The sequence below is a fragment of the Bacillus rossius genome, chromosome 1 (assembly GCF_032445375.1).
Source record: "Bacillus rossius redtenbacheri isolate Brsri chromosome 1, Brsri_v3, whole genome shotgun sequence".
In the NCBI taxonomy this organism is placed as follows: domain Eukaryota; kingdom Metazoa; phylum Arthropoda; class Insecta; order Phasmatodea; family Bacillidae; genus Bacillus; species Bacillus rossius.
This window is the reverse complement of record NC_086330.1, coordinates 189,439,872-189,466,663: the sequence shown is the minus strand read 5'-3', so window position 1 is coordinate 189,466,663 and position 26,792 is coordinate 189,439,872. Positions and strand designations below refer to the sequence as shown.

Genomic DNA, 26,792 nt, shown 5'->3' with positions numbered 1-26,792 from the left:
GAGCGAGATACCTTAGTTCGCTGCTGCACGGACGCTCTATTGATTACCGCTCCCTTCCTAGCCTGCACTTGCACCAAGTCTGAGCTCAAACATAAGTGAAGCATCTCCAACCCCAAAGTGCGGCTAAGTCCAACATCGTAGACAGTTGTGGATTCTGGCAGCATGACAGCATGTAGACAGGTGACGGTCAAGAGAGCGGCGTCACGACACACTTCTAGTAAGCTCCTCCTTCGACTGCTTCGTCTGGGTCTGCGTCTGCCCTTGTGTGGGCCCATCGAGAAACTATAAGGGTGTACATTTGCGCATCTATATTAGACCCTGTCTAACAATTTGTGATGACACTGTGGAGATACTTTGTTTAGTTGGTATGGGAAACTGTACGTTAACAAGTGCTTACATTTTGTTGAAATTGTGATTATCAACAAATTTTGATATTTATGACAAATTGATTTCCATTAAACTAAATTATAAGATACATGTTTAACTATAATCAGTATAATTGCCTCACTTATATCCAAATATTTTTTTTTTTTATCTGGGGTATTCTCTTCCTCTGTCCAACCAAGGTTTCAAATAGACTACAGCATTTGAGTTTACACAAATTTTAATATTGCAGTATTGGTCTCCCTTCTCCGAGCTCTGCTAACACCAAAATTCCTGCCATCGGCCGGGTATTTAATATAAATATGATAACAGTGTCCCAACAGTAACAATTTCTGCAAAACATACCTTATCCCTGCTGCCGATGATTTAACAAGAGTTAAAGCTACAAAATCAGGAAAAAGTAATGGCAATTGAGTTGCTTTGGAAATAAAAATCTTGTTTGCATCAACAATAACTTTTTTTTTGTCTCAAAGTAATATAAACACAACTTGGAATATATTCCACCATAAGGTAGCAACACCAAAAATTCTACCTACATTTTCATGAACCAGATTAGATTCAGTGCTTATTTTATTTAATGTCCAGCTGAGCAAAAAAATATATAATACCCTAACTAAATAACAATATGTATTACCTTCATTACAGAATAGATTACTTAAGCTTAAATATGTAATGTAAAATCTTAGATGCCATAAACACTAATAAAAAAATAAATTACAAGAAATTACAAATGATGTAATAACCAAAACCCAGTGTATGTACTCTGTTTTATATTATTTAGTACTTTTTACGAAAATATCAAAACATCCACATAAATTATATCACTGTCCTTGCTCCTTACTAAAACCTGAAAATGTTAGTTTGTTTCACCCAGAACGACATCGGCCATAATCCATTTATCACTGCAAATTCCTGCATCAACTTGCGCATAACTCCCGCAGGAACATTTAGCTCCTGAAAAAAATGCATTTATATTTCTCAGCAAACAAAAGAGATAATTACCACCCAAGCTAATATGCTGCTTGTTGTAACTTATCTGCCTAATACTCGCTCTCGAAAACATTGTTTAATCAATGCAGTTATGTAAATGTTCAAGACGCTTCAACAACCGACCAGTCTGGCAGCAAGTGTAAGTGAGCCAATCATTCCCATCTGAATGAAGTACTGTCACACTGTCAAATAGGCCGGGGCTGTTTCTGCGTCGTAGCTACTCCGGGAAAATCCACTTAACTTAGTAGTAACCACTATCTCACTTTACCGCATTAAGTTCTCCAATAACTTCCCGGGGGTGGTTTGGTACATATATTACATATTCCCAAGTCCATATTACCCATAAGGGCTGGATCAAATAATTTACTACTTGGCGCGGTGTAATAAGCTCTCTGCAGTAGTCGGCAGCTGGGTGCAGCTGTCTCCGTCGTAGATGCATGCTATCGTCGTGCCGAGCAGCCAACTCAGCGCTCGTTCGCTTGCTTCATTATTCTCTCTCGCGCCATGATGGTGTCTCGTACCAGCTGTACCACTTCCTTCGTCACCGGCCCATCGCCTTTAGTCCCGAATCTCTTCCACCAGTCGTTGGGAAGCCTTCTTTTCACAGACGAGGAGCCAAACTCCCGATCGTGCATCTTCGGTTTTTTTTTTATTCATTGTAAATAAATATGGTGGTGTTGATAAAAGGATACTAATGGTCAATTAGGTTAGGTTAGCTACATTATAAATACTTTAAAACATTTTGGACGGTTGATTTGGTTAGGATAGTTACATTAAAGATACGGAAAGCGAGCATGAACTTCGGGTGTGGCTCTCTCGCCTGTGAAAAGAAGGCTTCCCCCAATCGTTCCTCGCTTCGGCGCTCCCCCCGGTGCTACCGACCACCTCGCGCAACAAAAAACAGGAACACTAACAGTCTGAGCACGTATGTCCCTCGTTCATCTAACTATTGTTTCAAAATTGAATTAGAAATAAATAAAATGTATTCAAATTATAAAAGTAACACATTAAACCAAAAAAAAATTAAATTAATACTACTTGAATGAATAAAATTAAAGCGAAAAACAATTAAGTGCAGGAGCACTAGAAATTAAGTTACCAAGAACCTCAATACAGCTCAGATTTTTTTTAGTAAAACACATATCTTGGTAAATTATTTACATATTTAGTAAAAATACATACAAGTTTGGCTAAAATAAAACTATACATTTATAGTATTGAATCCAGTTAAAAGTTTGCTAATACCTTTAAGGGTGCCAATCGTCAATGAATACGTATTAAAATTGTCTATAAAAAGGATTTTATTTAGTACTATGTATCCTTATTAAAGTATGTTAATATCTTTAATGTTGCTAAACAAAAACCAACCAACAATTTACACCTATTGATAGTATTTTATATTCAGATTGCCTAACATAACCAAACAACCATACTATTTTTAAGTGTTTGAAATAAGACTATCATAATCCAACCAGCCATTCGTACGATCTCCCAGTATTTTAAGTAGGTACAGCTAACCAAATCTAACCAAAATTTAAATTTTTTTTATAATATTGTAGCCAACCTAACGTAATCTAGAAATCCAATAAAATGGTAAACTACTTGAAATATCTAAATGCCAATTTACAGAATCATCAAATATCACGGAAAAAAACTCTAAAATACCATTTTCAATTATTTATTTAATTTTTTTACAGATAATTACCTAAATATATACCTAAACATTAAAATAAAAACTATTTTCAGTATGAAGATTAAAATTTAAAATTTATATGCCACTCTTTTTAGCTATTAGTATCAAAAGAATATTACAGAAACTTAAAATTTTATTTAACTGTGAATTTGTTAATTCGTGTAAATTAATGTGGCAATATAAGATTATTTTTGTGGCTAAATGAACAGCAACAACCAATAATAATAACAGTTCATTTGTATCTGTATCCTACATTCGTAACAAGTATATAGTTTAGAGAACCAATAGAAAAAACAATTAAAGAAAATTTTGCTCAACTGTTTGAGCCTAGGCGCACACAAATAGAAAATCGTTTTTTCAACATATGTTGTAAAAAAAATTAATTTTAAAATCCATTAAACCATACTTATATTTTGTTAAAATGATTCTTTCTTTGCGCGAATACACTGATCACTGCCCCGTTACATTTTTTAAAAGAAATTAATCCACTTTATTCGTTTACTGTCAACTGGGTAACCATATTACACACAACTCAGCATTTATCATTTCATATTATTAAACTACCATTGAAACCCGTGCTAGATTAGAACCAATATCGTCTGCAGTATCTCAACGTGACGTATCTGCGCAGAACTATAAAAAAAAAGTACGTGGATATGGCAGGCCTGTATATTACTTAGGCATGGTGTGGGCCTGCAGAGGGGGATGCATACCCAGCAGCTCTAACTGACTTGGACTAACCAGAAGGATCGCTAACACTCGCGCGCCGGCACGAGCTCCCGGTTACGTGTGGCTCTGTGCGACCGTACCGGAGAGGCAGACAACTGGCGAAGCTTCCGAGTATGACTGGCAGTATTCCATCAGGGGTTAACTAGAGACTATGTCGGGATGGAAGAGCGTTGCGGGCGGAAACGTTACAGCTGCAAAACATGTCTTTCAAGGAGTAGAATGAATAATTTAAAGGATTTCCTTTACGCAGTGAGTAAACAAAGCTGTTTCCTAAAAACGGATATTTTGAAGCAATTGTTTCAATTTCAGTGAATAAAATACGAAGCTGCTAGCATGGAGCATTTGCTTATAAACGTTGTGATAAAGCCAAGAAGGTTTGTTTAAATGTTTGGGGCAGGGCATGCTTTATTTAAGAGTTAGCTGCAGCTTGGAGATGTTCATGAACGTGCACTTTGCAAAGAGTATTGTAAGCTAAGAAATGTGCCAAATGCTAAGAACTGTTAAGTTTGGAGGAGCCCACTAGCCCACGGTATGCTATGTCGTAATGACATAGTATGGAAGTTTCTAAATTCTTTTGGAGATCCCTGATTTTCAAAATATGATCTCAGTTATAGATTACTAACTACATTTAAATATACGGGAAAACTCCCAGTTACTCTCTATTTTATTCCTTCTAAGTGTAAAATTAATAATATAATGAAAAAACTAAAAAGATAGATACAATAAATTGTAAGATTGATCCTGTAGGCGCGCAGGTGAGCCCACGTGAGCTCGTTTACGAGTGTACGTACAACATGTTGTACTCTAAGTGCGGGTGTGCATACTTGGTTCATGCCCACACGCTCATGCTCGCGAGCGCACATGCATGTACCTGTAAGCATAAAGGCTACATATTTAAACACGCCAGTGCACATGCTCATTTTTCACATGCCCGCATGTGTAAGTACACACACAAACTGACACGACACAATTTACATACTTACAGAGTTTACCAATTGTATGTTAACAAACTTTCCATACAGTTTATGAAACTTTTTGAAATTGTAAATTTCACACAAACGTACAATTGCAGGTTTAATATTACACACAAATATATTTTTATTCTTATTATTAACAATGAAAATTAAATAAATATAATAAATTGTTGGTTTTTCATTTTTATTTATAAATTTCCCGTGTAATAGTTTCTGTAACGAACCTTCTTTCGTGTCTGCACTGAATCTCAAACATTTTGTGTATATAAAATTTATTGTGTATATATAATATATATTTTTTTCGCTTTTCAATTAAATTAGGATTTTATTGGTCATGCCAGTTTCAAATATATTACCAATTATTTTTAAAATTAGGATCATTAATTGATTAATATATCATATATTATTTAGTATCCCTTTATTAATGTATAAACATTTACTATTTATTCATATTAAAAATTAATTTTAACAATAAATATTACGAAAACGGGCACAACTGGTACGTGGTGTATGAAGGGGTGGGAACTCTCTTGTCTTAAGTGAAACAAACAAAAGATAAGCACTTGCTGGAATTATCACTACACAGTATAAAACAAAGTCGCTTCCCGCTGTCTGTCTGTCCCTATGTATGCTTAGATCTTTAATATCAGCATTGCACCCGTGCGAAGCCGGGGCGGGTTGCTAGTAATATTCTGAAGGAACTGCTTTACCACTCCTCTGCTTGAGAATTTCTTGACGCAGTGGGCGTAGTTAAGATTTTTTTTTTCTTTTTTTTTTTTTTTTTTTTAGCGTAAGAAATTATTTAATTGCTCAATTTCAAACAATTGCTAAAACTAATAAGTAATTGCTTCAGGAAAAATTGTCGTTTTATTCACACCGCTCATTGTAGTGTTGCGTTTAGGAGCATGAAGCTGTATTTCAGATATGGTCCTAAAAGGAGAGCAACCTTCGTGGATCGATGGTAGACTTATATAGGTGTCTAACTGTTATTAAATGCATCTACGGCAAACAGTGCTGTGAAACTCACTTTACTAAATATGACTCATTAAAATATTCTAAAAATATTTTCATTCCTTTATGTCTACGCATTCAAAACTCATTTCAAAACTGATTCAGTTTCATGTTTGTTTTATTTCAGCGCAGTTGAACTCCATTGCTCCACTTCTGTCCAATTTCTTTCTTGCTGCATATGCACTCATCAATTTTTCAGTATTCCACGCATCTATTTCCAAGAGCCCAGGCTGGAGACCAGCGTTCAAGGTACATAATGTCAAATAAATATTAGTGTGCTGTAAAATCAAGGTTTTGTTTGCTAGTAGGTAGTGTTGGATCAATTCAGGATCTGGAAGTGGCCAATTCCATCAATCATAATCAAATGATTAGAAATCGAAGTGGTAGATTATTTCCATGTATAAAAACCTGCCATTTGCAAGTATCGTAGTATTTTCATTTATTTAAAATTTAGTTTATTTTTGGAGGTTTCAGGAAATTGGCGTTTTTGTTTAAATTAACCCGGGTTACGCTTAGCATTCGGAGACTGGTTCGGTTTAATATAAGTTGTGTTATATATAAAAATGGTTTTGGTTCCTTCATAAAGGGTTTTATTTCATAGAATTTTGTTGAAATAGTATGGAAGCTAAAATTTTATACTCATAATGATGTAACATTTAATAGTTTGTGTTTTTTTCTTTGAATGTAAGCAGTTCAAGAACTCCCAGATAACAAACATTATTTTATATTTTACAGGAAGCTTTTGTGACAAGTGAAATGAAAACGATATTAATTTACTACAAAACTCATTACAAACAAGGTTCCATCAAACTTAAAATTAAATTACAAAATTCATTTTTGACACAGTATAAAAATAAAGCAAGTTTATATAATATTCCTCATGTCACATTTCTTTATCGTGTTTAATATGATTTTAAATAAAATGGAAATACTTTAGTATAATTATGCAGCACAAAAAAAAATTATTTGGAGTATCTCAGATGACAGAAACTATAATATAATTTTCAATATTTTCAATCAAACTGGTTTTGTTAAATATATTTGTTGAATAGAATGAGATAAAGTAAATAGTAGTTGCCGTATTTATTCGCATACTAAACTCACGATTTCTTTTACCAAAAATAATGAGGGCGTAAATGATTAAATTGCATAACGTGATTAAACTTAGAGGTTTAGGTGAGAGAATATCCATTCTGTGAGCTTCAAGCCACAGTAACAGGCTCAGTGACCATAAACCTGGAACAGGGAGGCTGAAGGTGGTGAGGCTGGGCTCAAACCCACGATCGTCGCCACAGAAGCGTGACGCCTCTGCGATCTTAGCCACAAAGGATCTTTCGGGTGTAAGAATGATACAATTAAAATAGTATAGTTTGGTGCCTCCGAGCGCTGGCTTCTGGCTGTGGTGTCTGTGGTGTTTTCCGCCATATTGGATTGTGACGTCACGGCGGCCATCTTGGATGGTTGTGACCTAGACCTTGAATTTGAACCTCAAAAGTTGTCAAAATTGCCCAAAATTCCTCAAAAATCGCCAAAATTTACATTTCTGTGGAAAAAAAATTACGACAAAAAATCTCAAAAATTTTGATAAATTGAAAATTACCGTATTCGAGGGAAAAATTCCCGTTTCGGGGGAAAATTTCCCGTTTTATTCCTTAAAAATACCAGCAGCTAGAAATGTCCATATGTAGGCTTCAGCATCTATGTCTACAGCCTACGATAAGCCTCTGACGTCATCATGGATTATGACGTCACCGTTGCAATTATCGTTACGGTCACCATCTTTAAAATCTTTATTTATTATCCGATTTTAATAATTTTTTTTTAAAAATTATAAAAAAATTCAATTAATAAAATTTAAAAAAACATAAATCTACGACACGGAGCTCGGAGTCCTCGGTTCGAACCCGGTGAGGTCAATAAAATAAAAATGGCGGCCGATCCTTCCCCCACAGTGGGTGCAGGCAGACTGGCCCCCACCACTTTGTTAATAGCATATATATCGTAAGGTAACATGACGTCACATCCGCCATCTTGTCTTCGTTGCTGGAAGCCATCATCATGGTATCGTCGGCTAGAGTGTGCTGACGCCATGTTAGTTTAATTCTTACCCGCTAGAGTGCAGTAATCATTTATTACTACTGAGGTGCCCACTATCTTGAAATTTGGTCATCATCTTGGATTCATGTAACTATTTAGCTAGAAATTTGGGAAAAAATCCAAAATTCATTAAATAAATCACTCATTAATTAACATATTGAATTGATGGATTCCTATCTTCGGTTCGAATCTTGACCAGTGACAGGTGTAACTAAATATTAAATATATGTAATATTTTATTTTCCATTACCTTTTGTGGAATTTAAAATCATTCACTTTACAAAAAACAATTCAAGACAATATACCTGACCATCGAATTAAATACAGTACCGCTATGCCTTACATGAAAGTCTAATTTTCCGATAATCTGAATAACCTATAAATCGTACATGTACAAGGCCGTACATACAGGCCAAGTGTCTCCGGACCATGAGACCGGCTCATAAACAATATCAGACGTATAGGCTAGTCATTTCCGAACCTCACGACCTTCCTCGTCAACTAATTATATTCAATTTAACCAACGGACCATGTTTTTTACGCTTGCAAGAGGACCAAGAATCCAATCAAAAAGGCACCACCATTAACAAAAAGGAAGCACATTTGGAAGCACCATCAACAAAAAGGCAGCACATTTGGAAGCACCATCAAAAAAGGAAGCACAATTGGAAGCACCATAATCAAAAAGGCAGCACATTTGGAAGCACCATCAAAAAAGGAAGCACAATTGTATGCACTATCAACAAAAAGGCAGCACATTTAGAAGCACCATAATCAAAAAGGAAGCACAATTGGAAGCACCATCAACAAAAAGGCAGCACATTTGGAAGCACCATAATCAAAAAGGAAGCACATTTTGGAAGCACCATCAACAAAAAGGCAAAAAGGAAGCACAAGTTACGAGAACTAAGTCTTAGTTAGAAATCAGAATACAAGAAATAAAAACATTAAATTTTTATAATTTAAATTATTTATTTCATTTCTTTAAATTATACAAATGCAAGTAAAACAAGCCATTATTGTATGTAGCCAGCTTCCCTTAGTTCTTTGAGTATGAAGGATATTTCTTTGATGCACGAATAGTTTCCTGCACAAAGCGAACCATGTAGAAGTTTTAGCCGGTCAACCTATATGTTTGGATCTTTCCATGATGTGTAATTATTCTCTTCTACCACCATTTTCCTTGCACGTTTATAATAAATATTATGATCTCTGGTGTCTTCTGTTTTACCACCAACCTCAGGGTAACTTTCATTTTTGAGACAGTGATCATCACCAGCTTGATCAGTTTTATTTAATATATCACGTCGTTTCCATCGTTTCGGTCTCAGGACACCACCACATTCTTCGATCTTGACAGCGTTAGGTGCTTCATTACAGTCTATGTCTTTGTCAACAGCCTCAGAGTCACTGTAACAATCACCGTAGAAGGCATTGTCTTCATCCAGATTACCGTAAGAATTCGATGTTGATGATGTCGAAGTGTCTTCATCTCTTCATGCTTCCGTTTTAGGAGTCCATCATTTTTACAAAGTAGGAAAGATCTACTTGAATTCGGCTGGAATATATTCTCACTTTTCACGTTAAGGATTCTTCCATTGTCTTCATTCTTCCGTAAATCATCAACCTCCTTCAATTTAAGTTCTTTGTCAAGATCGGAAGAGCCAGGAAAATTATTGTCGTAATGCAGATCACTCTTCCTTAGTCTAGTAGATTCATCGTTGTCCTCTAGCTTGTACGCAGGCTTGGCGTTACAAGTTCTGCCATGTCTTTTTAGGCTCTCTCTCCGCGTAAACGACTTGCTACATCGAACACAACTTATCATATTGCGTAGTGGATTTTTAACACAGTAATTTTTCTCGTGTTGTCTTTTATTCTTTCTCAAGATAAACTCTTTGCTGCAAAACTTACACCTATGTTCTTTCGATACAGTGTCAGATCCCAAATCGGAATATATATTAGTTACTGAGACTAATGCCAGATACCAATTGAGAGTTTTAAATTAGATCCATAACTTAAATATAATTTTTTTATATTTCATAAGCGAGAATCAATATATCTTATGCAAAAGTACTTTATGCACGTAGTTCTGCTTTTCAACAACAGATGTCGCCACATGTTGCTTCCAGGTAAATCATATTTAGTTCTTTTATGCGGTATGCGGGATGCTCACTAACGATCGCAAAAGAAGGATGGCTTCGCTAGACTCCAAGGAGAAGGAAGTCCGTCCATCCTGTTAGTGCTTCTTAGATTTCTCAGAGATTATTATTATTTGACTGAGAAATGATATTTTTTTGAATTTCCACCTGATAAAAATATTGCAAGTGTTGATTAAGTAGCAGAAATTCACTAATTAAATGTAACCTTAAATAAATTAACATGACTCATTAAATGAAAAAAATCCTTCATGAAGAGATCAATTGCTCATCTGTAACCAGAAGCACTTGCAGAAAACCATCAAAATATTGTCAAGTATAATCAGGAGCACACGGAGAAAACCATCAAAATATTGACAAGTATATTCAGGAGCACACGGAGAAAACCACCATAATATTGTCAAGAATAATCAGGAGCACACGGAGAAAACCACTATAATATTGACAAGAATAATCGGAAGCACACGGAGAAAACCGCCACAAGTTTTCTTTGTTATCATAAAATTACAGAAAAAAATTAATAAAAAATTAATAAAAAAATCACAACAAATTCAAAAACTGATTCTGGCTTGGACTAGAACTCTATCTTTGCTCAACAATGAGAAGTTCACAAGCTAGCATAATCAGTTTAGTTTAATTGTAGGTGTAAGTTTTGCAGCAAATAGTTTATCTTGAGAAAGAATAAAAGACAACACGAGAAGCATGACTGTGTTAAAAATCCACTACGCAATATGATAAGTTGTGTTCGATGTAGCAAGTCGTTTACGCGGAGAGAGAGCCTAAAAAGACATGGCAGAACTTGTAACGCCAAGCCTGCGTACAAGCTAGAGGACAACGATGAATCTACTAGACTAAGGAAGAGTTATCTGCATTACGACAATAATTTTCCTGGCTCTTCCGATCTTGACAAAGAACTTAAATTGAAGGAGGTTGATGATTTACGGAAGAATGAAGACAATGGAAGAATCCTTAACGTGAAAAGTGAGAATATATTCCAGCCGAATTCAAGTAGATCTTTCCTACTTTGTAAAAATGATAGACTCCTAAAACGGAAGCATGAAGACGATGAAGACACTTCGACATCATCAACATCGAATTCTTACGGTAATCTGGGTGAAGACGATGCCTTCTACGGTGATTGTTACAGTGACTCTGAGGCTGTTGACAAAGACATAGACTGTGATGAAGCACCTAACGCTGACAAGATCGAAGAATGTGGTGGTGTCCTGAGACCGAAACGATGGAAACGACGTGATCCTTACTTAATATTATAAATGCGAAAGTAACTCTGTCTGTCTGTCTGTCTGTCTGTTTGTTACCTTTTCCCGGCTGAACGGCTGAACGGATCGTAATGAAATTTGGCAAGGAGATAGATTATATCCTGGGGATGGACATAGGCTATCTTTTGTCTAAAAAAATTAATTTTTAAACGGGTTAAAAAATATATCATAATTTTATGTAACGTGTGTCATAGATATACAAACTGTTAGTGTCTTTCCTCTATGTCTGCCGAGCAATAGCTTTCAAGCCATTACGTTACGTTTTGCTATTGTAAGGAACTAAGTAGAGAGTAAGAAAAAAATAAATATATTGACAGTTTGTAGTGTCGCCATATTTGTTTCAGTTTTCAATACCGTTTTTGTATATTACAATTTAAATTATTTTTTTTACAGTACCTACTTATAACTCTTATTTGCAAGGAGTTTAGTTTAGTGTTTATAATTTATCTGCTGAGCGTCAAGAGTCTTAGGTATACTGAGACCGCAGACCAGAAATATTTATCAATTATGTAATATATTGTTGAAAAATTTTAATTTTACTATTTCAGGTAGGTAGATTTTTTTTAAATTAATTATAATATTTACGTGTAATTGCCATCTTCCTTTATTTCATATTAAACATTATGTTTGGTTGAGTGTGAGATATTTTTATTTATGTATGTTTTAATTTCATTTATTTTCTTATATATATATATATATTCTTACCTACTTACTTCTATTAAATTTCAGGTGAATGTTAACATTGTCATTCCAGTTGAATAAATTTTGTTGACAAATTAGTTGTTATTTATACTTTTTGTTTCATTTTGGACTATGTTTTGTTTACTTAATTCAAAGATTTGTGGTGTGTACAGGGAGTGATATCTCTATTAATTTCTATACTCCTTTGGATAAGCGGAATATGGCCACCACAGTTTTACATATCAACAAATCCTACAAATGTTATAAACATTATGACAAATAAAAAATAGTTTCACAAACATCCTTAGTTTTTTTTTGGTGTGTACAGTTTGAAGTTTAATATTATGTATGTACGTAAACTCTTAAACATAGAGTTATTTATTAATTAATTTAGAAAATTATTCATAGGTAGGTAATAAGTTTTCCTTTATATCTCTTTCGATTTGGAGTGTTTCCAAGCCATTCGGGGTCCTCAACATCACCCCCTCCCCCCCCTCCCAGGTGGTTAAAACCCAAAATTTCGAAAGTTTAAAATTTTTAAAAAATCTTTCTCTTTCGATTTTAAGCGTTTCCGAGCCATTCAGTGTCCTAGAACCCCCTCGCCCCCCTTTGGCAAAAAGCCCCAAAATTTCGATAATTTTAGGAATTTCAAATATCTATTCTTTCGAGATGGAGTGTTCCGAAACATTCGAGGTCCTGAACCTCCAACCCCCCCCCCCCCTCCCTTTTCTCAAAAGTGAAAGCCACAAAATTTCGAAAAATGGGAGAAAATTGTATTAAAATTAAGTCATTACGAACTAAAGTGTCCGGGGCATGGTGGACCTTTTACCCAAAGTCGACTTCGCACCCAATTTTGTGGGAGGGGGGGGGGGGGGAGTGCAAAACTCCAAAATTACGACAAATTTCAAAAAATTCTCAAATTTAAGTATACTTTTTTACTATTTGGAGTGTTTCCGAACCATTCGGGGTCCTCAAACTACCCTCCCCCCACAAGGAGTCAAAGACCCAATAATAAAAAAATTTCCCAAACTTTCGAAAACCTATTCTCTTTCGGTTTGGAGTGTTAACGAGCCATTCGGGGTCTTCAACATCATCCCCCCCCCCCCCCCATTCCCAGGGGTCAAAGCCCCAAAATTTAGAAAATTTCAAAAATCATTCTCTTTCGATTTTTAGTGTTTCCCTGCCATTCAGGGTCCTCAAAATAACCCCTCCCCCTCTGGGCACAAAGCCCCATAATCTCGAAAATTTCAGGATTTTCAAATATCATTTCTTTCGAGATGGAATGTTCCGAACCATTCGAGGTCCTGAACCTTCACCCCCCCCCCCCCCTTTTCTCAAAAGTGAAAGCCACAAAATTTCGAAAAATTGGAGGGAATTGTATTAAAATTAAGTCATTACTAACTAAAGCGTCCGGGGGATGGCGGAACGTTTACCCAAAGACGTGTTCTCCAACAAATTTTTGGTAAGGGGATTGGGGGAATGCAAAACCCCAAAATTTCGAAAAATTTCTTAAATTTAAGAATACTTTTTTTACTATTTGGAGTGTTTCCGAGCCATTCGGGGTCCTCAAACTACCCTCCACCCACAAGGAGTCAAAGACCCAATAATTAAAAATATTCCCAAAATTTCAAAAAACCTATTCTTTTTCGATTTGGAGTGTTTACGAGCCATTCGGGGTCCTCAACATCACCCCCCCCCCCCCCTCAGGGGTCAAAACCCCAAAATTTAAATATTTCAAATATCATTTTTATTGTTTCCCAGCCATTCAGGGTCCTCAAAATCACCCCTCCCCCTCTGGGGACAAAGCCCCAAAATTTCGAAAATTTCAGGAATTTCAAATATTATTTCTTTCGAGATGGAGTGTTCCAAACCATTCGAGGTCCTGAACATCCACTTTTCGCAAAAGTGAAAGCCCCAAAATTTCGAAATATAAGAATATATATAATTGGATTTTGGTATGTATGACGTCGATAAACTCTTACGCCGTTTGACCGATCGCCATGAAAGTTGGCACATCGAAGTGTTTTTATCATCCATTTTTTTTTGTAACTCGCAGCTAGATGGCGCTATAGCGCATCAACTTCTAAACCTTTCAACCGATCGCCCTGGGTAAACAGAAAATCATAGGTCACAGATACACAAACAGTTATTATGTGTCATTTCTTAATGTCCAACACACTGGACATATCACTATCCATTTTTCTGTAACTCGCGGATAATATTTCACCCGGTGTTCAGCCCGGGCAAAGCCGGGTAGTGCAGCTAGTTTTTATATATATATTTCTTGTGTGAGTGTGTATGTCACTGAACTCCTCCTAGACGGCTGGACCGATTTTGATGAAATTTTGTGTGCGAGTTCACGGGGATTCGAGGATGGTTTAGATTCACAATTGGATATTTTATCTCGATTCTGAGTTAAGAAAAACTAAAAAAACACGCTTTAAAAGCAAAAATTGCAACGCATTATTAGAAGCCATTAAGTTTTGCTATTGTAAGGAACTAAGTAGAGAGTAAGAAAACAATAAAGATCCTGACAGTTTATAGTGTCGCCATATTTGTTTCAATTTTCAATACCCTTTTTGTATATTACAATTTAAATTGCAGAAAAAAATAATGTTTCATAGCCACACAAATAGTGAGTGTGTGTCATTTCTCTATAAAATTATTTGTGTAGTTTATTGTTTCCGTAACGAATTTTTTCAATCATTTTTAATAAAAATTATTCATTTTTTTAAGTAAAAAAACTATTTAAAATAAAACTATTAAAAAATTTGAAAAAAATTCTATTAAAAATTAATTACTTTAGAAAAAATTATTCATTTTAAAAGTTATCAAGCAAAAAAATAATTTTTTATCAAATTTACACCTGAGTTTTATAACAACCAACCTAACCTAAAAATTATTTGGACGCTTATTGACTTCATAACATATTTTTCAATTGTTTTTAATAAAAATTAGAATTTTATAACGTGAGTTTTATAACAACCAACCATTTTTCATTTGTTTTCAATAAAAATTAGAAAATGTTTAATTAACAATTTTCATTTATAAGTAGTTGTTAATTTTGGAATGTTTTACATTTGATCCGGTAGACTGCGCTACCATCGCAGCATCAAATATTAAATATTATTTTATTTTAATTTCAGTTTGTCCCGACAGTTGGTGCTGCGATCAAATTGAGAAAAATATTTGAAATTTTGTGTTATTATTGTGTTCGTTTAATTAGTGTGCTAATTAAAATATTAACTATGAATAGAAATTGAAGTTTGAAGAGTTTTGAAGTGTTCCTAAAAAACGATTACTACTTTTTGCGAATTTAGGGTGGAATTGAAGTAAGTACCTATATATTTTGTATAAATTTTGTATAAATATAAATACACGTAAGTTTTATAACAACCAACCTAACCTAGAGGTGGGTTGTGACAGCAATTTTCGGTATCTGTTCCAACCTGATACTGATACAGCATTGTACCATGTTACAAGTCTCTGATAATTCTGCATCAGACGGTCCCAGGAGGCAACAAAGCTCCGCGTACGCAGACCGTGTGACCGGAAGGAGAATCTGATACATTATTTATCACGCCTGGTAATTCTCTACCTCTGATACTCTCATGCCCGCCTGATACAACCAGTATCAATCAGTTCAACATTCACTGCAGTTCGTCCTGGCCGTGTATCACCATGTTGCGGGCTGTCATGCTTTGTAGTTAGTATCTATATAGTGAAATAAGAAATGGATAAGTGCACGAAAAAGACTTCATTTGTGTGGAATTTTTTCACGGAAAATAATGAGTTTGCTAATTGTAATTTGTGTAAACAAAAACTGAGTTATAAATCATCGACTAATCTGAAGAAACATTTAAAAAAACATTGATATAGTATGCTCACTAATGTACCTATCTGTTTTTTTATTTTTTATTTTTGATAAAATCGTGATTTTTTAATGTATAAAAACACTAGTTACTAATTGTTTTCGAAAAAAGAAAGTCCATATGTTGATTAAATCTGTTATTAGTGTCAACTGAGAATTTATTTGCATTTTCATAGCTGTTAGGTGCACAAATATAAATATTATATCTTGTATAAATGTACTTTTTAATATTAAAATTTCATTAGTTTTATTATTGAACGAGACGGTGCACGCACTGCGCACTGAGCGTACTTTGAAGTAGGACAATAAACAAAACGACTTGTAACCAGGGCTGCCACTCTGATATTCATGAATAACCTAGATAAACTACAAAAAAACCTAGACACATGGGTAAAAAACCCAGATGCGTCTAAAATGCTATCGTTGAAAATGTTTGCGTACTAATTCAAAAATATAAACATAACTGGTTTTAAAATAAAACAATTAATTACCTTACAAGACTGAAAACAGTTAAATACAACCAATACAAGAAAATTACACTGCAGCAAAATGGCTGTATAAAAAAACATACAAATATATACATGACAAAACAAACACCATCACTGCATTCTTTAAACCGGTAATTGTTTTTATAAAACTGCATCATGTACGTTAGTCTTTATTCAGAGTCTGATTCTACAAGATTGGTTTGAAGGTTAATTGTTGCATTGGTTTTGTGTTCTGCAAGCCTCTTTGAAGAATGTGTCTAATTTAATATTCGACTTAGCTTCTTGAAAACTAGTTTTGTGTTCATATGTATTTTTGTGTGTGAAACACATAGACTTGTTTGCATTTATCAAACAGATATTGCAACAGATACAGTAGCTACTACCTTTATTATTGTTTTAGGTATAAAAATAATTAATATTATAAAAAACCTAGAATTGTTGGAATTCATTATTTAAAAACCCAGAAACCCAAACACCATTGGAAAAACCCAGATCTGGGTGGAAAAACCCATGAGTGGCAGCCCTGCTTGTAACAATATCGCTTTGCGCCTCTCCTTCAAGGCTTCAAAACCTTCCCCTGCGTTTCCTCCCCTACATTCTTTCCCTTCTTTATCCCTTATTCGTCGTTCCTGCTCCCTCCCCTTTCACAAGCTCCGCCCAAGTGACCGTCATCTGCGATCGGGTACTGCGCTCATTGGCCGTGGTGTTGTTCCAGGTGAATTCTGAACTGATACTAAAGTCTCTGATACTTTACAAGTGTACTCGTTTGCCGTTCCTGATACAGGCGCGTATCAGTGACAAAGTATTAGGTTGATACTTTTCGACCCACCTCTAACCGAACCTAAAAACGTATTTGTGTAGCTCATTAATTTCATAATAAATTTTTTAAATTGTTTTTATTATTCATGTTTTAAATAAAACAAATTATAAAAAAATTAGAAAAAAATTCTATTACAAATTACATACTTTAAAAAAATTATTCATTTTCAAAATTATTGACTTTATAACATATTTTTCAATTGTTTTTAATAAAAATTAGAAAATGTTTATTTAACTAATTTTTCATTTATAAGTAGTTGTTAATTTTGGAATGTTTTACATTTGATCCGGTAGACTGCGCTACCATCGCAGCATCAAATATTAAATATTATTCTATTTTAATTTGTTTGTCCCGACAGTTGGTGCTGCGATCAAATTGAGAAAAATATTTGAAATTTTTTGTTATTATTGTGTTCGTTTAAGTCGTGTGCTAATTAAAATATTAACTATGAATATAAATTGATTTTTGAAGAGTTTTGAAGTGTTCCTAAAAAACGATACCTACTTTTTGCGTATTTAGGGTGGAGTCGAAGTAAGTATATATTTTGTATAAATTTTGTTTAAATATAAATACACGTGAGTTTTATAACAACCAACCTAACCTTAAAATGTATTTGTGTAGCTCATTAATTTCATAATAAATTTTTTAAATTGTTTTTATTATTCATGTTTTAAATAAAAATTATTATTAAAAAATTAAAAAAAAATTCTATTAATAATTACATACTTTGAAAAAATTATTCACTTTCAAAATTATTGACTTTATAACATATTTACAATTGTTTTTAATAAAAAATAGAAAATGTTTATTTAACTAATTTTTCATTTATAAGTAGTGGTTAATTTTGGAATGTTTTACATTCGATCCGGTAGACTGCGCTACCATCGCAGCATCAAATATTAAATATTATTCTATTTTAATTTCAGTTTGTCCCGACAGTTGGTGCTGCGATCAAATTGAGAAAAATATTTGAATTTTTGTGTTATTATTGTGTTTGTTTAAGTCGTGTGCTAATTAAAATATTAACTATGAATATAAATTTATGTTTGAAGAGTTTTGAAGTGTTCCTAAAAAACGATACTTTTTGCGAATTTAGGGTGGAATCGAAGTAAGTTTATATTTTGTATAAATTTTTTATCATACTTACACGTGAGTTTTATAACAACCAACCTAACCTAAAAATTATTTGGTAGCTTATTGACTTCATAACATATTTTTCAATTGTTTTTAATAAAAATTAGAATTTTATAACGTGAGTTTTATAACAACCAACATAACCTAATAATTATTTGGTAGCTTATTGACTTCATAACATATTTTTCAATTGTTTTTAATAAAAATTAGAATTTTATAACGTGAGTTTTATAACAACCAACCTAAACTAAAAAATTATTTGTGTAGCTAATTAATTTCATTTCATAAATATTTTTAAATTGTTTTTTTATTCATGTTTTAAATAAAAATAATTATTAAAAAATTAGAAAAAAAATTATATTAAAAATTACATACTTTAAACCGTTTTCGGTGATAATTAAAAAAATTATTTTCAATAAATAACTCATATTCGTTGTGGATTACTTGAGTTTATTTCGTATAAATTTGTTAACAACCAACCTAACCTAAAAATTATTTGTGTAGTTTATTGACTTCATAACATATTTTTTCAATTGTTTTTAATAAAAATTAGAATTTTATAACGTGAGTTTTATAACAACCAACCTAACCTAAAAATTTATTTGTGTAGCTCATTAATTTCTAATAAATTTTTAAAATTGTTTTTTTATTCGTGTTTTAAATAAAAATAATTATTAAAAAATTAGAAAAAATTCTATTAAAATTACATACTTTAAATCGTTTTCGGTGATAATAAAAAAATTTATTTCCAATAAATAACTCATATTCATTGTGGATTACTTGAGTTTATTTCGTATGAATTTGTTAACAACCACCCAAATATAAAAATTATTTGTGTAGTTTATTGATTTCATAACAAATTAATTCAATCATTTTTAATAAAAATTATTCATTTTTTAAATAAAAAAAACTATTTAAAATAAAACTATTAAAAAAATTGAAAAAATTCTATTTATAATTATTTACTTTGGAAAAAATTAATCATTTTAAAAGTTATCAAGCAAAAAAATAAAATTACACGTTTTTTATCTAAAATTTGTTACAATAAATATTTTTTGTTAATTAATTAAAATTTCATTCTCAATAAAAATAAACTCACATTCGTTGCGTATTATTTTACAGTTTTTTTTTTTTTTTCAGAAAAATGCCACGTCATTAAGGAAGAGCCAGAAATATTGGTCGACGTACTCCGAACGCGCAATTGGTCCATGATCGTCGAATAAATAGAACAGATGAAGAACACTCAGCGGATAATGCAAATCTGAGAGATCAAGTTGCATCTACACGTGCGAATGAAAATTCAGTACAACGCACTCGACGTCTTCGTGCTAATGCAGTAAGACAACGAGAGGCACGTCAACAAGCGACGGATGCACATAGAGAACGTAACCAACGCCGGATGCAAAATGATCGAGCATTGACAAGAGCATCACTCAATCGCCTTGCGTTTGAATATGATCCTGAAATCAACTATTCGTCACATGCATTAATCTCGATTGGTAGTATGGACAAAAAGTGTCAACATTGTCATGCTTTCAAGTACAAAGGTGAATCAGCTGGTTTATGTTGCGCATCTGGAAAAATTTCACTGCCATCGCTACATCCACCGCCGGAACCTTTAAAAACACTTTTAGCTGGCACCACATCTCAATCGAAATTGTTTTTGCGAAAAATTCGTAAATTGAATTCATGCTTCCAAATGACATCATTTGGAGCAACAAAAATTGTTCATAATGAAGATGGTCGTAATTTCGAATCTACATTCAAAATTCAAGGTCAAGTGTACCACCAAATTGGTTCATTGCTCCCAATGCCTGATGCCGATCCAAAATTTTTACAAATTTATTTTATGGGCAATGAGGAGCAACAATCACACACACGCTGCGCTTACAACTATATAGAGCAGATGGAGGAACGAGAAATTGTGGACATTTTGGAAACGTTTTTGCAAAACCATAACCAGTTGTTGCAATTGTTCAAGACTTTTTCTAGCAGACTGCAAAACGACAACTACGCCATTATTATTAAAGCAGACAAAGTGCCCTACGGAGAGCACGCAGGCACATATAATGTTCCAACTATTAATGAAGTTGCAGTTGTTATGGCTGGTGACCCATGTGAACGTCGGGACATTTGCATTCAACGCAGAGATAATACGATGTAAATAATTCAAGACAATCATCGTTCTTACGATGCATTGCAGTATCCGTTGATATTTTGGGAAGGAGAAGATGGATACTATTTAAGTATTAAACAAAGGAATCCAACTACAGGTACAACTTATAGACTATCTTACAGATTTTTTTTTTTCAAATAATTTCTGTATCTCTCATATATATATTTATTTGCAGGTGAAGAACTGATCAAGAAAGTTAGTGCTATGAACTTCTACGCATATCGATTGATGATTCGTGCTAATGAAGACAATACCATTCTCCGATGCAGACAGCTATTTCATCAGTATATTGTCGATATGTACGTAAAAATCGAAAGTGAGAGATTAGGATATATACAATTTAAACAAACAAAACTTCGTGCTGAGGAGTACATTCATTTGCGTGACGCCGTTTTTGGTAATGTAGATGCATCTAATGACATCAACAACATCGGTAGCGCATATATTCTCCCATCATCATACATTGGTAGTCCGCGTCATATGCAAGAGTATATTCAAGACGCCATGACTTACGTACGTGCATATGGCCGACCAGATCTTTTTATCACATTTACGTGTACTCCAAACTGGGATGAAATTCAAAGTTTGTTGTTGCCAGGTCAAACATCGATGCATCGCCATGATATCACTGCAGGTGTTTTTAAACAAAAATTAAAATCTTTGATGAATTTGATTACACATCACTCGGTATTTGGTGAAACACATTGTTGGCTTTACTCTGTTGAATGGCAAAAACGAGGTTTACCTCATGCGCATATTTTGATTTGGTTGGTGGATAAAGTACGCCCAGAAGAAATCGACAAAATTATTTCAGCCGAAATTCCAGATCCGAATGTTGATCAAGAATTGTTTGACATTGTAACTACTAATATGATCCATGGTCCATGTGGTACTCTAAACATGATGTCACCATGTATGGACAATGGAAAATGTACGAAACGTTTTCCAAAACCATGCCAATCTCATACTATCACCAATATTGACGGTTATCCATCTTACCGGCGTAGAGACGTAGAAAATGGCGGTCAATCAAATGAATTGCGTCTGTCAAACGGTGTGACAGTAGATATTGATAATCGCTGGGTAGTTCCATATTCACCATTGCTGTGCAAAACCTATAAAGCGCACATAAACGTTGAACTATGCAGTTCAGTGAAATCTATAAAATACATTTGTAAGTATGTTCACAGGGCAGTGATAAAGCTGTATTCGCTGTTCAAAATGTAAATGACAATGACGAAATTACACGTTATCAAATGGGTCGATACATAAGCAGTAACGAAGCTGTTTGGCGCATTTTTACGTTTCCTATACATGAAAGGGATCCTGCTGTTATACATTTGGTTGTGCATCTTGAAAACGGACAGCGTGTTTACTTTACAGAACAGACTGCACTACAACAAGCTTTAACGGCTCCAAAAACAACTCTTACTGAATTTTTCAACCTTTGTTGCCGACAAGATGTTGTTGGTCAATTCGCAAGGACATTAATGTATACTGATGTTCCTAAATTTTTTACGTGGAATATACAATCAAAAAATTTGGAACCACGGAAACGAGGCATTCCAGTCCCAGGATTCACCGACATATTAATGACAAATACTTTAGGTCGAATATATACAGTTCATCCTAAGCAACGCGAATGTTTTTTTTTTTTTTTTTGCGTTTGTTATTGGTTAACATTCCTGGACCAACATATTTCCGATATTTGCGAAAAGTCAATGGTACTTTATACGACACTTTCTTTGATGCGTGTCGTGAGTTACATTTATTGGAGGATGATAACCATTGGGATCTCACACTTGCAGATGCAGCACTGAGCTCATCTCCACAACAAATTCGTCAATTATTTTCAATAATATTGACAATGTGTTTTCCGTCTGAAGCATCTGCTTTGTGGGACAAATATAGACTCAATGAGTGAGGATATTTTACATCGGATTAGAATTACTAATCAAAATTAAAATATCGTATTCTCCGCAGGAATATATAATGAGTCATTAATAATTATTGAGTATATTTGTATTCTTATTTCGAATATGCCGCTCATCCATTTCGGCATGCCAGCGCCGAACCGCCCAGCAGTAGATACCATCAACAGCGATGTTCAACGGGAACACCACTTCGATAGAACTTCTTTGGCTACTTTTGTTGCCAATAATGAACAATTGCTCACTGCTGAGCAACGAAATGTATATGATCAAATTAATGTATCAATTGCAGCGCAACAAGGTGGATTCTTTTTTTTTGGATGCACCAGGTGGTACTGGTAAAACATTCCTCATTTCATTGATACTTGCGCGCATCCGATCACAAAATAATATTGCATTGGCTATTGCTTCATCAGGAATCGCAGCAACGTTACTTGATGGTGGACGGACGGCGCATTCAGCGCTTAAATTACCTTTGAATGTTCACACAAATCCCGAAGCAATGTGTAACATAAAGAAGCATTCAGGCATAGCTCAAGTTTTGAGAAAATGCAAAATTATTATCTGGGATGAATGTACCATGGCCCACAAGCATTCGCTTGAAGCTCTCGACAGGTCCCTGAAAGATATCAAGGTGGTGCTCTATTGTTGCTGTCTGGTGATTTCAGACAAACATTACCAGTCATTCCACGCGCGACAAATGCAGACGAAATAAACGCATGTTTAAAAGAATCTTATCTATGGCGAAGTGTCAGAAAATTATGCCTTACTATTAATATGCGCGTTCAACTTCAAAATGATCCATTAGCGTCAAGATTCTCTGAACAATTGTTGGATATTGGCAATGGTAAAATTGAATTGTATGAAGATACACAATATATATTAGACTTCCAGAGAATTTTTGCAACATGGTGGCTACCAAAGATGAGTTAATAAACAGTATTTTTCCAGATTTGAGAAATAATTGTACTAATCATGGATGGGTACGAGAGCGAGCAATTTTAGCTGCGAAAAATTTAGATGTTGATGCCATCAATTTCAAAATACAGCAATTACTGCCTGGTAGTGAAACTACATTTAAATCGATCGACACTGTTGTTGATCCTGATGAAGTTGTTAACTATCCTGTAGAATTTTTAAATTCATTAGATTTACCTGGAATACCACCACATAATTTGCGACTGAAGGTTGGTTCACCTATAATTTTGCTTCGAAATTTGAATGCTCCGAAATTATGTAATAAGACGCGATTAGTTATAAAAAAAAATCATGGGCAACATTCTTGAAGCTACTATTTTGAGTGGAAAATTTCAAGGTGAGGTTGTACTTCTACCACGGATCCCAATGATTCCTTCAGATTCGCTTATACCATTAAAACGTTTACAATTTCCAATCCGCTTGGCATATGCTATGACTATAAATAAGTCACGAGGCCAAACCATGACAATTTGTGGCTTAGATTTAGAAAATCCGTGTTTTTCTCACGGTCAATTATATGTTGCGTGTTCCAGAGTTGGAAAACCATCGAATTTGTTTGTTTATACACCTCAAGGATTAACTAAAAATATTGTACAACCAATAGCATTAAGATAAATAATTTTTTGTAAATTAATAAATAAATGTTATAAAATAGTTTCATTATAAGATTGTTTACCTTTACTTAAAACAAGTTAAAGTTTGTATTTACGATGCTGTTATTGCCACACTCCACGGATAATATCCCAACCTGTAATCAGTCATTTCATTCACTTAAAATTTTCGGTGACGCATAGAAATATCCGTGTCAATAATCATAGACAGTGGCTGCTATAATGCAGTCTACAAATTTCATCCGTGGAGTGTGGTAATAGATGCATCTTTTTAGTTAACACAGCTTCTACATTTCACTTCACTCATACAGTATATGCATACTTACACACACAGTATATACTCACATGCTACCGATCGGTCGAATTTGTATAAGTGTACATGTAATGAAGTTAGATATTAAAATAACTCTTGAATAATAATTTTCATCAAAACAGTCCAGATTGTTACAGCTTATTGAAGAATGTTTGAAATTGTCGAATTAACGACGTGTGTACAGGACAACGTCTGTCGGGTCTGCTAGTCTTTATATATATATATATTTATATATATATATATATTTCTTGTGTGCGTGTGTATGTCACTGAACTCCTCCTAGACGGCTGGACCGATTTTGATGAAATTTTTTGTGTGAGTTCACGGGGATTCGAGGATGGATTAGATTCACAATTTGGTCCACTGGAAAATGTTTATTTAATTAATTTTTTATTTATAAATTGTTGTTGATCTTTGAATGATTTAGGTTTACAGTATAGGCTATATGTGTGTCTTGTGTATTTATTTATGTGTTGTTGTTAATCTTTGGATGGATTTTATGAATTGTTGTTATTACATTAAAATTAAAATAGAATTGGTTATTGAGATTATTATATTATTATTTATTGAATTAACATTTTAAAGTGTAATTAAAAATATAGGTGCAAATTTGTGAGGTGCAGTATTGAAGTGAGTATTTTACATGGTTTTTCGTGATTTTAATTACGTATACACGTGAATTCAATACCAATCAACTTAACCTCCAAATTTAAATTGTCAGTTCTCATTTTATTCTACGTATTGAAATGTAATAAAAAATATACATTGTGCAAAATATTTAAGGTGCAGTATCAAATTGAGTATTAACAGGATTTTTCATTACTTTTAATTATGTATAGACGTGCATCAATAACAATCAACTTAACCTGCAATTTTTAATTGTTAGTTCTTATTTTATTCTATGAAACTTATGACGTATTGATGTCTCTTTGAAAATAAAAATATAAGTTTGTTAAATAAATTATAAACATTTATAGTAATTATAGTTTAAAGTATATTTAAAATTAAAGTTTTGTATTATTTAATTTAAAGTTTTTTTTATTATGATTTTTGGATTTACAACGTTTGAACAGGACACCGTCTTTCAGGTCCACTTTAAAGTGTGTGTTCAGGTAGATTTAAAAATTGTTTTGATTCACAATTCAAGCCGATGAATAATATTTGTTATTAATTAATTAATTAATTAATGTTGTTGAACGTTCGATGTTTTACATAGGATCCGGTCGGAAGCGCTGTGGTCGCATTATCAAATATTCAAAATTTTTTTATTTTTATTTCAGTTCGACCCGGCAGATGGTGCTACGATTATATTCAGGGAAATTTCATGTAAATTTTCAAATTTAAAACGTTTGAACAAAACAACGTCTGTTGGGTCCGCTAGTATTAAATAAATCTGATCAAGCTTGTGATAATCACTGTCTCAAAAATGAAAGTTACCCTGAGGTTGGTGGTAAAACGGAAGATACCAGAGATCATAATATTTATTATAAACGTGCAAGGAAGATGGTGGTAGAAGAGAATGATTACACATCATGGAAAGATCCAAACATATAGGTTGACCGGCTAAAACTTCTACATGGTTCGCTTTGTGCAGGAAACTATTCGTGCATCAAAGAAATATCCTTCATAATCAAAAAACCAAAGGAAGCTGGCTACATACAATAATGGCTTGTTTTACTTGCATTTGTATAATTTAAGAAATAAAATAAATAATTTAAATTATAAAAATTTAATGTTTTTATTTCTTGTATTCTGATTTCTAACTAAGACTTAGTTCTCGTAACTTGTGCTTCCTTTTTGCCTTTTTGTTGATGGTGCTTCCAAAATGTGCTTCCTTTTTGATTATGGTGCTTCCAAATGTGCTGCCTTTTTGTTGATGGTGCTTCCAATTGTGCTTCCTTTTTGATTATGGTGCTTCCAAATGTGCTGCCTTTTTGTTGATGGTGCTTCCAATTGTGCTTACTTTTTTGATGGTGCTTCCAAATGTGCTACCTTTTTGATAATGGTGCTTCCAATTGTGCTTCCTTTTTTGATGGTGCTTTCAAATATGCTGCCTTTTTGTTGATGGTGCTTCCAAAATGTGCTGCCTTTTTTATTATGGTGCTTCCAAATGTGCTACCTTTTTGTTGATGGTGCTTCCAAATGTGCTGCCTTTTTGTTGATGGTGCTTCCAAAATGTGCTTCCTTTTTGATGGTGCTTACAAATGTGCTGCCTTTTTGATTATCGTGCTTCCAATTGTGTTTCCTTTTATGATGGTGCTTCCAAATGTGCTGCCTTTTTGTTGATGGTGCTTCCAAATGTGCTTCCTTTTTGTTGATGGTGCTTCCAAATGTGCTTCCTTTTTGTTAATGGTGCTGCCTTTTTGATTGGATTCTTGGACCTCTTGCAAGCGTAAAAAACATGGTCCGTTGGTTAAATTGAATATAATTAGTTGACGAGGAAGGTCGTGAGGTTCCTAAATGACTAGCCTATAC

At 33.8% G+C, this 26,792-nt stretch overlaps 1 protein-coding gene across 2 annotated transcripts in view; it reads left to right on the top strand.

The window, feature by feature from the left end:
- The window catches only part of LOC134527159 (bumetanide-sensitive sodium-(potassium)-chloride cotransporter-like), a 940,416-nt gene that overhangs the window by 630,200 nt on the left and 283,424 nt on the right, over nt 1-26,792 (top strand). For both annotated transcript variants that reach the window (XM_063359554.1, XM_063359556.1), the window contains exon 12: nt 5,909-6,030. In XM_063359554.1, the coding sequence (XP_063215624.1) occupies nt 5,909-6,030 (122 nt within the window). The remainder of the gene's footprint in view (nt 1-5,908; nt 6,031-26,792) is intronic.